This window comes from Natator depressus, chromosome 2 (assembly GCF_965152275.1).
Source record: "Natator depressus isolate rNatDep1 chromosome 2, rNatDep2.hap1, whole genome shotgun sequence".
NCBI lineage: Eukaryota > Metazoa > Chordata > Testudines > Cheloniidae > Natator > Natator depressus.
The window spans coordinates 102,623,627-102,638,290 of NC_134235.1; the positions used below are offsets into that span (position 1 = coordinate 102,623,627).

General features: G+C 42.8%; 1 protein-coding gene across 1 annotated transcript in view; it reads right to left on the reverse strand.

The window, feature by feature from the left end:
* Positions 1-8,905: 8,905 nt before the first annotated feature.
* Positions 8,906-14,664, reverse strand: part of SCGN (secretagogin, EF-hand calcium binding protein) — a 53,095-nt gene continuing 47,336 nt past the window's right edge. Inside the window, exon 11 of the mRNA XM_074944759.1 lies at positions 8,906-9,641. Coding sequence (XP_074800860.1) covers positions 9,513-9,641 — 129 coding nt within the window. The 3' untranslated portion in view covers positions 8,906-9,512. The remainder of the gene's footprint in view (positions 9,642-14,664) is intronic.

The following is a 14,664-nucleotide window of genomic DNA, read 5'->3' on the forward strand; positions in this document are numbered from 1 at the left end:
ACTGAAAACACAGGTGCAACTAACAGCCGGAAAATGATAGCATTTCATTATCTGTTGTTGTAACCCTAATACAAAAATGGCTTTCAGAGCTACTTTACCCCGTGTAATTACCCAGCAAAGTCCCATTAAACGTTTCAGTTCATAACGGCAACTTTCTGTTCCAAATCAGATTAATGCAATAGTTACCCAACCATTTTAAGAGATAATAGCTGTAATTATGGTGTTTCTCATGATGGGTTGTTATTATAATGTGGGCAGATGTTTCGATGATATACTTGTGGCTGCATTAGTAGCTATTGTTTTCAATAATATCAACAATATTTCACACACACACACACACACACACAAAAAAAACCCAACAAACAACCAGACTAATCAAAATATTTTGTTAGGTTTTTATGTTCCTAGTTCTTTTTGAGGCTTCTGCTCAATTAATTGCTTTCAGTAACCAAAAAGGTGAAAAGTACTTTCCAAAAGAGAGACTTCTTTGCCCATGTTGTTTAAAGCAATATTATACGAACAAAGGGGGAGAATTCTTTTGTTAAAAATTTGAAAATAAAGTGCTGACAAAACCAAAATGTTACGCCTCTATAAACATTTCATCTGGTTACAGCTTCATGCAGTGAAGAGAGGCTATCAAAATGTGTCCAAAGCCAGAAATGAGATGAGCAGAGCTCAGTGAGGTTCATTATTCTGGAAAATGTTGTATAGGAAACGATCAAGGGACAAGATGGCACAAGAACAATTTGCAATAGGTTGAAATTATGCATCTCCTATGACAGATCTCCATGGTGATGGCATAGAATAAAAAGGGGGCTTGTTAAGGTACAAAATGCCGGAAGAGGAAAGATTGTGTCTTTATAGCATCGTTTCCAGTGAAGCCAATGGAGTTACATGAGGGATGAAATTGAGTTAAAAGCCCCACAAATGCACATGTTGCACTGGTATCAGTTTCATATAGGCAAATGAAGCTGTCAGACACAGAGTCCCCTAAACACAGTTATCAGGGCAAGTCATCCAGAAAAAGATATTAAAGACCTAATATGAGAAAAGTTGAGATAAGCACAAAGCAATGCAGGGGCCCTGCATTTGCTCTCCAAATAATTCTTAGTGGAAAGAAAAAGAAAGTAGCAGATTTGTATTAAGATGGTTCATACACTGATTTTACTCATCCAGTGGTTTGTCAAAGTTACAAAACACTTATCAAGTCATATTTGGGGAAATTGTGCATATAAATTGCTACACGTATAGTGGGAGAGAGCTATAGGGCAAGCTTGAGGAGAATAAGACATTTAGTAGTTCAGGATTTATGCACAACCGAATCTACCTTGGAAATTTAGATATTAAGTCTGATTGTGTATGATGTATCGGTTTGACTTAGTAAAAGTGCACATTAAAAACAACACCATCAGAAATTCAAGTTTTCTAGTGAAATAGCAAAGGGAAAAATATTACTCTCCATGAAATAATGTGAACAAATATTTTTGCTCATTTGCAGACAGAGGATGCACTGAATTATCAAACATGGCAAGATCCTACTGGTATATTTCAACATATTTACTGTAGTTAAAGCATCATAATACATATGATCTTAAGTTTTTGTAGTTAGGATTTGACAGTTTGAAGGTCTTTTCATATAGTCATTCAAATATGACTTTAAATAGCCCCCAGATGCTAATGTGGAAGGGAATCTAAATTCCATGTAAAAATACTCTGCATTTGAGTGATAACAAATGGCTAAATCAGATCATGGAGAGAAGTTGGCATGCTGCCTCCATCTGTATCTGTAGTTCTCAGGGGAGGGGGGAGGATTGCCAAAAGAACTGCAGCTGAAACTGTGACTAAATGAAATGCCTAGGGGTGCTCATCATTTTAGTGAGACTAGAAAGGAGTCTCTGCAGGGAGGCGAATGTGTCCTTTTCATGATAAAAAGAAGTATGAAAAGATCTGCTTGCCACGATATAATTTCAGCTCATTGCTTTGTTCACCGGGGGGGTTAAAAGAAGAGCATATTCTGTGTACTTTTGTGAAAGACAACTCGTTAACTATTGCTATTGTGAGATTTCTAATATGGTCCCAACACCGCTCCATTTTATTCCACTCTGGCCTGATTATCGTGGATCTGAATAGCTGTGGGGACAGAGTCCTAGTGCAAATATGGATCTCCCATATGTAAAGTTTGTGTGAAGAACCTTCACAACATGTTGTTTTCTTGATTCCACCCCACTCCCATCCACCCCCCATATTTGGTAGTTCTTCCAGAAGCTTCCCAAACCTTTTGTTTTCTTGCTGTCTCCCATCTCTTAGCTCCCAGGCCCCACTAACCAACTGATCATCTGCTCCCCACCAACCAATTCATCCTCTGCCTCCTCCCTACTAGCAAATGGAACCTCTACCTGGCCCCAGCCAATTGATCTCGTCCTTTGTCCCTTCTGCCCTCCAGCAAAATGACTCTGGGGCCTCTCAACCTCCTGCTCCCGGCACCATGTGTCTCAGCCACACCCTGAATTCAATCTATTCCTCCCTCAGATTACTCCCAGGCTTCCTTCCAGGCAGTGGTTCTGAGCATCTCCTCCCTACCTCCTCTCCCAGTCTGTACAGGGATAGGAGCCAGTCGTTTCCAGGCACACCCCTTCTTGGGCACAGGCAGGGAAGGTGCGGGCGGGGGGCACTTGCCCTACTCCTGCTGTGACCTCATTGGTGCTCTAACAGACCAATGGGGATGCATGTGGTACAACAGCCCCAGGAACACTTAATGTTCCCTTCTCTCATGCACTAGCAGGCGTGCAGCTGGGCAAATGCAGCAGGACAGAAGGCCTGGAAAGAGATGCCTACTGCAGAGAACTCTGGGGTTTCCAGGGAAGGCAGTGAGTGGGGAGAGAGCTTCCCCCATGAACTCCCTCCAATGACAGGCCAAGGTCAGGCACCAGACCGTGGAAGGAGAAGTTGGGTTTGCAGAGAGAAGGGAGTGAGCGTGTCAGGTGGCTGGGTGAGGGGTCAGGGCTCTTGTCTCCAGGACAGATTTTGGCAGTTGTTTGGCCAGGGGAAAAGCAGAGTGCTCATCACAGCTGATAGATTAGGGCAGTGAGGGAAAGGGCAGGCCACTATTTTCTTGTCACCCCTTTGTGTGCTGGGGCTGCAGTCCCTACAGCACACAGTCTCGGACTGGCTGTTCTTTATGCAACCCACCTGGACAGCATTTTGGCTAAGACTGGCATCAGGGTTTTGGGCCAGAGCCAGAACACTATTCCAGCTTGCTTTAATTCAGTTTAACCACCTACGGGCAAGGTTGCCATCAATGCCTGGTTCCAGGCTCACAACGCAATACAGAATCAAACACACTTGGAACACAGCTTTCAGTAAACCCCAGATGTGATATCTTGTCCCTTTAAATGTCGGTGCACACCCCCATCCCCAGTGCAAAGCCTCACTTCTGTGTTGGTTTCTGTTTTGCTCCCTGAGCAGTAAAGGCAACCACAGCAGACAACTGTGTTTCTATCAACGCTCTCTGTGGCGACAGCTAGCTCTTTGTCTGCTGGGTCCACATATAACATTTGGTGATGCAGGATTTTTATCCCACAAGTGTCCAGTGTTGCCTCTGCCAGAAGATGAAGCAGTAAGCAAATAATACTATTAAAAAAAAGGGAAAAGTTCACCTAGAGGCACAAGGTGACAGACTGCTGCTGGGGCAGTGTGAGCCATCCAGCAAGAGAGGGGAAGTAGGCAAACAACTATAGAACAAAGTAGAAGGACTCTGCAATTACTGACAGAGCTGTTCAAACCGAAGCAGAGAGGAGGAAATTGGCAATTAATGGCAGAACACAAGAGGAGTTTTCTGCCATTTCTGCCTAGCAAGTGCAGAGACAAAGTGGGGGGAGGAACCATATTGATTGACCACATGGCCAGGCTGAGAGACAAACAACTTAGCCTGCACTGAGGGCCTATAGCAGCAGACGACGCCCAAGTACAGCCAAGGGAGGAATTCTGCAGTTTGCTTTATAAACATACAGCCAACAGAGGGTGATTGATGTAGATAGAGCGGTTACATAAAAAGAATTTCCCAGTGCCAGTGAAGACATCCAGTAGGCATGACGTCCAATGGGAGAGCAGAGAAATGGCAATATTTGTGGGTAGCGTTGGTGAATTTGATGACAACCACGAATCATGGGTGGTGTACCTCAAACGTTTTGAGCAAGTTGTAACCTGCAACACCACTGCAGATGGACAATGAGTTTCAACCTTGCTGACAGTGATGTGTTGAAAGGCATATGGACTACTGCGTGACCTATTGTCTCCAATTAGGCTTGGAACTGCCACATATGCTGTAATTACTGCAACAATGCAGGAACAGTTTTCGCCTATCCCATCAATGGCAGCAGTACACTATCGGTTCCATCAGTGGCATCAGGGAAGTGGAGAGTCAGTAGCACAGTTCATTGCTGCGCTAAGGAAGTTGTCAGAACATTGTCAGTTCAGACAAATACTACGTAATGCCCCGTGTGACCAATTAGTCTCTGGATTACACAAGGACCAGGTCTGGAAGAAGTTAGGGACTGTATCAGCACGTACATGCAAGAAGGTTGTTGAAGTAGCAGTTGCAATGGGAACTGCAGAGAAGGATTCTTTGGGCTTAAGTGTGAACTGAGAAGTTCATCTCATGAATTGGGGAGACAAAGAACCATGGAAATGTAAGGAATTTCCATGTGGCTGTTGGGCACAAACTACACTCACTCAGAAGGCTGTTCAGGACCCTGCCACACCACCATCACCACATTATCCCAAGAGAGTATGAAAAAACAGTTGTGCACCTGAATTTATAAATTGTTTAATGAGTGAATTGCTATTCCAGGGCAGAATAATCCCTTGCAACTCAAGAGTCTGCAGTAGTCCACACACAACTTTTAGTTAGGTTCTATAAAAAGAAAAGGAGTACTTGTGGCACCTTAGAGACTAACCAATTTATCTGAGCATAAGCTTTCGTGAGCTACAGCTCACTTCATCGGATGCATACTGTGGAAAGTATAGAAGATCTTTTAATACACACAAAGCATGAAAAAATGGGTGAAGATCTTTTTATACACACAAAGCATGATAAAATGGATGTTTAAACACCCATTTTTTCATGCTTTGTGTGTATAAAAAGATCTTCTATACTTTCCACAGTATGCATCCGATGAAGTGAGCTGTAGCTCACGAAAGCTTCTGCTCAAATAAATTGGTTAGTCTCTAAGGTGCCACAAGTACTCCTTTTCTTTTTGCGAATACAGACTAACACGGCTGTTACTCTGAAACCTGTCATTAGGTTCTATAGTGTTTCATGTTAGTCATGTAAACGGTAATTTGTGTGTGTTTGGAAAACTTTTTGAATTAGGGTGGAGAAATGTGATGTCCTGTCCCTTTAAATATTTGAGCACTCTCACCCTCCCAAGCCTCACTTTCATGTTGGTTGCAGTTTTGCTGCCTGAACAATAAAAGCTACCACAGCAGACAGCTGTTTCTCTCAGCTCCCTCTGTGTCTATCTCCTTTTCTGCTGGATCCAGATATAACACCAAAGCCTGTATTTCTCAGTTGTACTGTGAGGCAGAGTCAGTGTCTGTGCAGCTAGCGAGAAACTCCCCACAAGGCCCAGAGTGAACAAACAACAAACAAGCAGGAAATGTGTATAGCGTTTCAGCTTTATTTTACTTGGTGCTTGTGCAATCAAAAACCCCCAAACTATCAGTCTCTAACCACGTTTCCTATGTGCATCTCAGATCTTTACGACCCAGGAGCAAGACTGTTTATTTACCCAAAAGAATTAAAGGGAGAATTCCTGGCCTCAATTTAATTTAATGGAAAACTCCCACTGTCTCTAAATCTTCCTATCCTGGCTTCTAGGATTTGATCCAAAGCCCACTGAAAGTCAATGGGAAGCTTTATATTGACTTCAAAGCAATTTGGATCAGGCCTTTAGGCAGCACCTTCTTTGGGTAAGTCTACACTGCACTGTAAACCCAGGGTTAGTCAAACTTGAGTTAGCAGACCCTGGGTTTGTTAACCTAGGGCTTGAGCATCTACATTCTTTATAACCCCAGGTTAAGAATTGTTGAACCCTAGGACCCAACCTGGGGCTCCAGTATCTACACTGCACTATGTGGTTCCGAGTCCAACCACCCATATCCCAGACTTCCTAGCACCCTCCCAAAATGTGGCTGCTCTAGCCCTTTGTTCATGGTGCAGTGTAGGAAAACTTGACTATCCACCAAACTTGACTGGCCAGAGGACAGAAAGTCAGCCCATGGGATTGTGGAATACGTTTGGCCAACTTCCTGAGCACAAGTCCAGTGGGGCTGCATCTAAACACTACAAAGCAACAGGGCTTGAAGCCTGGATCTTGGCTTGACTCCAGCTCAGACCCGCTACTTCCTGTGGGGTCCTCAGACCCTAGGTCCAAGCCCTGGGTTACTGCAATTTATGTGTGGACAGAAGCGGGGGTTTAAAGTTGAGCCTGAGTTCAAACCCTGGGCTTACACTGCAGTGTAGACATACCCTTTCTCTCCCCAATTTCATGTGCTGAAAACATGTTAAAAAGTCACAAAAATGCTTTTCTGCCCGCAGAAAAAAAATCAAGAAGACAAGAAATACTTTTATTTTAAGAGAAATATAGCTGTCACAGTAGATCCGTTTAGCAACTAAAAGCCATTTGAAGAAAACGAAATTTTACAGTAGAAAATGTGTAGTCAGCAAGGTGGACCGCTATAAGAAAAGAAAAAAATCCCACCTTTTCACATTTTCTTGTTTCAGAGGGTTTTCACTGCGATCATAGGACATAGTCAATAAACAGCCCACCAGAGCCTTCAAACACAAAAGATGTGCCTGCAAGGATACTGAACTACTCACATTTAGAGATGACTCAGGGTGCTGCTAAATTAGCTTTTTTTCAGCTATGTTTCTTTGTTGAGGTCTTTAGAAACTGGTCTTCTAAAGTCACTGTAATTTTAAGGTTATTCAATACCACGTTTCAGAATTTTTTTTTTACAGAGACTTTTTTAACCCAGAATGGGAAAAAATATTTATCTATAAATCTGTACAAAGAAACAGAAATAAATTGGCATAGCATGGCATGTTATCTCTTGCTGTTTGTTGAATAAATTACAGGGTGAAAAGGATCAGGACAAAGAACTTCAGTAAAGATGAACTATTATGTAGTTTGGGTAATTAGAGCAGTGCTGTTATATTAGACTTTAGAAGATTTTTCATTTGAGAGTAAAATTTTGTTAAAGCTAGGGCCAAATTCTATCTCATTTATACCAGTGTAAATGAGGAGTAATGTCAGTGGAGTTAAACTAGTATATGATCAGAATTAGCCTCCTAGCATATAAACATTTCAACAGCATCATAAAGCTGGTGTTTAAACATATAAAACAGTGCAAGATCATGGTGCAGAAATATCTCTGATATCAAAGTAATGGAAAACTAGATTAAGAAAGTAATAGTAATACATGATAATAGAAAGAGAGCCAGAAAGACAAAGAGTGAAAGGAAAGGGATAATTATTTTGGTTGATGAACCTTATCCCCTTGGAAATATGATGGAATGGTGGTTGGTTATGTCCTGTATTATGTTTTGTAGAAAATTATTAAAGACCATGATAACTCATATATCATGTACAGCATGTTTATAGGTTTCTTAGCTACTGAGCTTTCTGTCTGTTGTCATGCAACATGAGCACAGATTGTTCCTCAGATGAATGAATGGGGATGTGGATAACAGTGCATCTCTGTTCCTGTAAGACATGATTTCTTGTTTACTGCTTTCCATGAAACACTGTTAAAACTCAGTTATTATTGTTGTGATTCCATGTTGTTGTCAGAATGATAATAATCAGATTTGAGAGTTAAGGTCCTGATCTAGCAAAACACTGAAGGACACGAATAAACACACCTCTGTTCAGCAAAGTACTGAAGCATATGAGTAGTCCCATTGAAATCAATAGGACTTAACGTTGACTTATTAAAGATCATTTCTGTAAATATTATACGAAGGAATAGAATCATACCATTCCAGTGCTTTGCAATGTGCAAAGTGCATTGTAGATCTAGTGAACTTTCACTTACAGGGGAAATCTTGCCTCCATGGATATGGCAGATCCTCAGTGCAACAGAACTACAGAGGTTCTACTGAACACGTCTCCTCAGCTGGTTTCTCTTTGCAAATAAAGAGGAGATTATTCGAAGGAAGAGCAGACAGTGTATTGTGGGTATGGTCAGTGCATCGCTGACCACATGTATCCACTGGTTGGTTCCCCTGAAATGGAAGATCACAGAGTGCAACAGATGCTACGGCCCTGAGGCTCCAATAGTGTCACGGAGGCCATGGAGGGAGGGATTTAGTTCCCAGTTCAGCAAAGCATGTAAACACATGGTTAAGACCCACTGATTTAAAAAAATAAAGTTCAGGTTGAGCAAGTGCTTTGCTGACTCTGAGCCTTAGTCTCCTTAATGGGAAACCCTGCACAAAGCCATTTTACTTAGATTTGTGTCAAAAGAAGGATTTGGCCCCGAGTGAAATTATTTTGTGCAGTGATTTCTCTGTGAGAAGTTTCCACTGTACTCTGTTGTCTGGTATACTTAAAGCTAAGGCTTGACAGATCCACTAGGGCTCATCCTACTCTAGATTGTCGCAGTATTTTATGAAGGCAGTAATGGAATGGTGTTCCCCATTTTTGATCAGTTGGTATGTCTGTGGATATGGACATTGTTTATAAAAAATGCACAGGCCCCACAGATAATTTCTTCTACTGAACCATGTGAATCTTTCCACTTGATGTGCTCAGTATAAATACTGTGAGATGACAGATAGCATATACATAGTATAGTATGACTAGCAAACTGTGATGTATGGCTGTCCATAAGTAATGCATAAGCACCAATCTTATTGTATTTCCTTAATTGCTGTTTTTATTCTTGCACAAATAAACTGCAATCCATCCAGTATTATAATGTTGTATGCACAAGTAAAGCACAATGCTCATGTTTAGAAATATCGTGACTTCACATAGAAGGCAGTCATCATAAAAATCAGACAAAGGCAGTCATCATAAAAATCAGACAATGAAAGCAGCTACAGCATGAGAGCACTAATCTTACATTTTAAGGAAAGACTCATCCTACTCCAAAGAACTGATTGTGGCAGTATTTTATGAAGGAAGTAATGGAACGACATCTCCATTTTTGATAAACTGGTATGTCTGTGGATATGGACATTATTTATAAAAAATACAGAGGCCCCACACGTAATTTCTTCTACTGAACAATGTGAATCTAGTTATTGAATTGAAAGGCCCTTCATGCATTCTCCACTCTGTGGCATCCTGGTGCAAATGCACTTTCATTACAGCAGTGAGGTGCCTATATCTTCCACGTTCAGCACTATCACACAGATTGTTAACACAGCACTGAAAGAGTTCTACCAGCAACAGCAAGTTCTTACAAAGAAAACATTGCAAACAATAGGTGAAGCACATTCAAATCTATGGGTTCATTTTAAGCCCAAGACACAAGGCTAGTTCAGATTTTTGAATTTTTCCGTCCTTGTTCACATCACAGTGATGCAGCAGAATCTGACGGAACTTATCCAGGTCCACACCACTAATGCTGGGCTGGAGACAAAAGAAAGAATCATTGTTGGGAGAGAAAATCTCTAAGTCATTTTTCTAACAACATGTGTCAATGGGAATTCCAGAATGACTGAAGCACATGAAACACACTGAGGGAGGAGATGCAACTGAAACGGACAGAAGGATGAGGGAAAGGTCTTGTGGCTCTACGTAGGTACAGTGGGTTTAATTAGATTTAAGGGAGTCTAAATAAGGAAGTCTAACATAATTTCTGTATTTCGCCCAGAGCATAAGTGACTGATAAGAACGTAAGAATGGCCATACTGGGTCAGACCAAAGGTCCATCTAGCCCAGTCTTCCGACAGTGGCCAATGCCAGGTGCCCCAGAAGGAATGAACAGAACAAGTAATCATCAAGTGATCCATCCCGTGTTGCCCATTCCCAGCTTCTGGCAAACAGAGACTAGGGACACCATCCCTGCCCATCCTGGCTAATAGCCATTGATGGACCTATCCTCCAGGAATTTATCTAGTTCTTTTTGAACGCTGTTATAGTCTTGGCCTTCACAACATGCTCTGGCAAGGAGTTCCACAGGTTGACTGTGCGTTGTGTGGAAAAATACTTCCTTTTGTTTTAAACCTGCTGCCTATTAATTTCATTTGGTAGCCCATCATTCTTGTGTTACGAGAAGGACTAAATAACACTTCCTTATTTCAGAGTAGTTTCTCCAGACCAGTCATGATTTTATAGACCTCTATCATATGCCCCCCTTTGTCATCTCTCTTCCAAGCTGAAAAGTCTCAGTCTTATTAATCTCTCCTCATATGGCAGCCGTTCCATACCCCTAATAATTTTTGTTGCCATTTTCTGAACCTTTTCCAATTCCAATATATCTTTTTTGAGATGGGGCGACCACATCTGCACTCAGTATTCAAGATGTGGGTGTACCCTGGATTTATATAGAGGCAACATGATATTTTCTGTCTTATTATCTATCCCTTTCTTAATGATTCCCAACATTCTGTTAGCTTTTTTGACTGCTGCTGCACATTGAGTGGATGTTTTCAGAGAACTATCCACCATGACTCCAAGATCTCTTTCTTGAGTGGTAAAAACTAATTTAGACCTCATCATTTTATATGTATAGTTGGGCTTATGCTTTCCAATGTGCATTACTTTGCATTTATCAACACTGAATTTTATCTGCCATTTTGTTGCCCAATCACCCAGTTTTGAGAGATCCTTTTGCAGCTCTTCGCAGTCTGCCTAGGACTTAACTATCTTGAGTAGTTTTGTATCATCTGAAAATTTTGCCCGCTCACTGTTTACCCCTTTTTCCAGATCATTTATGAATATGTTAAATAGGACTGGTCCCAGTACACCCCCTGGGGGATACCACTATTTACCTCTCTCCATTCTGAAAACTGACCATTTATTCATACCCTTTGTTTCCTATCTTTTAACCAGTTACCATGAGAGAACCTTCCCTCTTATCCCATGACTGCTTACTTTGCTTAAGAGCCTTTGGTGAGGGACCTTGTCAAAGGCTTTCTGAAAATCTAAATACACTATATCCACTGGTTCCCCCTTGTCCACATGCTTGTTGACCCCCTCAAAGAATTCTAGTAGATTAGTGAGGCATGGTTTCCCTTTACAAAAACCATGTTGACTATTCCCCAACAAATTATGTTAATCTATATGTCTGACTATTTTGCTCTTTACTATAGTTTCAACCAGTTTGCCCCAATACTGAGGTCAGGCTTACCAGCCTGTAATTGTCGGGGTCACCTCTGGAGCCCTTTTTAAAAATTGGTGTCACATTAGCTATCCTCCAGTCATTTGGTACAGAAGCTGATTTAAATGATAGTTTAGTTATTAGTCCCAGGACCAGATTAAGGCAGGGACTTTAGGGGTTGCAGCCCAGGGCCCTGGCTCAAGGGGGACCCTGCAAAAATAAATCACAGGCCGTGATCTCCAACTCTGGGCCAGTCCTGTGGCGCAGCAGGGCTCAGGAAGGCTGCCTGCATGCCGTGGCCCCACGCCACTCCTGGAAGCAGCTGGCTGCTAGCACATCTCTGCGGCCCCAGGCCCGGAGGGGGGAGGGGGCAGGTGGCTCTGCACGCTGCCCCCACCCCCAGCACCGTCCCCGCAGTGCCCATTGGCCGGGAACCAGCCAATGGGAGCTATGGGGGCGTCGCTTGCAGGCACGGGCAGCACATGGAGACATGTTGTCCCTCTCCCACCAGGGACCACAAAGACGTGCTAGCAGCCAGCTGCTTCCAGGAGCAGCTTGGGGCTTTGGCAGGCAGGCAGGCAGGCAGGCAACCTGCCTGAGCCCTGCTGTGCCACCAGCTGGGAGCCGCCTGTGGTAAGTGCCTCCTGGCTGGAGCCTACACCTCACACCGCCTCCTTCACCCCAAGCTCCTGCCCCTGATCAGAATCCCCCTCCTACACCCAAACTCCCTCCCAGACCCCGCACCCCTTTCTGCACCCCAATCCCCTGCCCCTGTACTTAAACATTTTTTTGCTATTACTTTTTCAGTCTTTGGCTAGCTGTACTTCAGATTCTTTTTTGGCCTTCCTAATTATATTTTTACACGTCATTTGCCAGAGTTTATGCTCCTTTCTATTTTCCGCACTAGTATTTAACTTCCATTTTTTAAAGGGTGCCTTTTTGCCTCTCACTGCTTCTTTTACTTTGTTGTTTAGCCATGGTGGCTCTTTTCTGGTTCTCTTACTATGTTTTTTTAATATGGGGTATACACTTAAGTTGAGCCTCTATTATGGTGACTTTAAAAAGTTTCCATGCAGCTTGCAGGGATTTAACTTTTGGTGCTGTAATTTCTGTTTAACTAACCTCCTCATTTTTGTGTAGTCTCCCTTTCTGAAATTAAATGCTACAGTATTGGGCTGCTGTGGTGTTTTCCCTGCCACAAGGATGTTAAATGATCTACGATCACACAGCAAAACGTGCTGCGAAGCTGTGCACAGAACCCAGCTCTCCTGACTCCCAATCCTGTACTTTAACCCTGTTTTTTTGCACAAACGTTGTGCCTTGTGGAATGTGTGTGATAGATAAATATTCTCTAAGTTAGTACTATGTGCCAGACTAATTCTATGGATTTAAATAATCCTGAAATACCATGGGCTGGCTAACACACTTTAGAAGACTTATTTTAATGGCTACATTTCCATTGTATTGCAGTAGTGCTGTATCATTTCTTTGCATTAACATCTTTCTTTTGTTCTCACAGTCTCACAATGAGAACAGAATTTGTAGTGTCAAAAATATCAGATTCAGCCATGGTTACAAAGAGGAAGATGATGATGAAGAAATCCCTTGAGGGAAGAATGTTCCCACAGCACATGACCAAGTGTCTTCTTTTCTTTGTTTCAGTCATTGTCCTGGTTACTAAGGTCTTCACAACCTTTTCAGGCACCGTGGCAAATGTGAAAAACAGGTTATTGAAAGCGTATCTGCTCATCTGAGACCAATTTACAAAAGTACATTTTATATATTTCCACGGATAAGTGGTATCTGCTATTTTCGTTGTTGTTGTGGTTGTTGTTATTGGCTACACATACACAAGGCTAAAAGGCAGCCAACAGTTAACTGTGTGTAAATGGTGGGAAGGAAAAGATTGAGAGTGGATGGCGTTCAGGTTATGGAAGAACAAGAACTGATGTTCATCAGCCTTTCAGATATTGAAAGGCAGATGGCATCATATCCAATCCATATGGTTAGTCTCTGGATACGCACAGTCAATATAAAAGACTAGTTCTGATTTTTAACTGATATAAGATATGCTCCTGACTAATTACACTTTATTATAGGAGGAGCTGGTAACAACCACCCTATATTTAGGCTGCCTAGCACTTTCCATTATAAAGAATGCCTGGGACCTTTTCTTTGAGAAGCTTCCCCACCTCCATTGTTTGCAGAACACCTTTGATATTTGGCAGGGGAAATCCTCTTGGGCTACACAAGTGCCTTTTCTTTCTCTCAGGACACGCCATTCAGAATTTGCTGAGATATAAAGTGTTAAAAACTGCCAATTCCTTTCTCTCTCTGACATTCCTCAGGAAAGTTTTGGTAATATGCCAAAGTCATTGCACATTCCCAGGCTGGACCAAAGCAGCAGTACCAGCACATGCTGCAATGGGAACACTAGCAAAGTACTGGACTAACTGTAGGTAGAGGAAGGGGGAAGGGAAGACTGGTCAGGCAGGCTCCCTCTCTATTAACTTCTTGATCCAGAGCATGGCCCCAGTGGTCCATTTACGTCCTTTCCCTTAGGTTTACCACATGGGCCAGGAGCTCCCCCAACTCCTGGGAGGGAAGAGACAGACAGACAGGCTGGGCTTCCTTCAGCCATCCACCAAAACCCAGCACATGGCACCAAAAGCCATTCCCCTCTCTGGGGGCAACACATAGGACAGGAGTTCTCCAAACTCCAGGGGTGGGGAACACATAGAGCACTCAGCTTCCCCCACAACCACTCTCAAACAACCTTCCCTTGCTGCCAGCAAATACAGTTAGCCCTGTAGCTCAAGTAGGAGCAGTCTGTGCTGCAATGCTGAAGGTTCAAACTCTGATGATGATTCTAAACTGGGATAGCTCTTAGCTGAAGCGTATCTCAAATGCAGTTTCATATGGAAAGCCTCCAAGGGTCCGTCTACACAGTGAGTCTCAGAGTCCAGGTCAACTGACTTGGGTTTGTGGAACTCGTGCTATAGGGCTAAAAATAGCAGTCTAGACGTTTGGGCTTGGGCTAGAGCCTGGGCTCCCAGACCCTCCTGCCTTGTCAGGTCTCAAAGCCTGGGCTCCAGCCTGAGCCCAAACATCTACACTGCTATTTTTAGCCCCATAGCATGAACCTGAGCCAACTGACCTGGGCTCTGAGACTTGCTGCCGTGGTTTTTTTTGCAGTGTAGACATACCCTAAGGTTGCCAAGATTGAAACTATGTTGGTCAAAATCAACAGTTCAAATTGCACCTGGAAATGAAATAGAAGTCAGTGCAGTTATAATCTGCTGTCTGTGAGATGCACCAGTAAACAGGCAG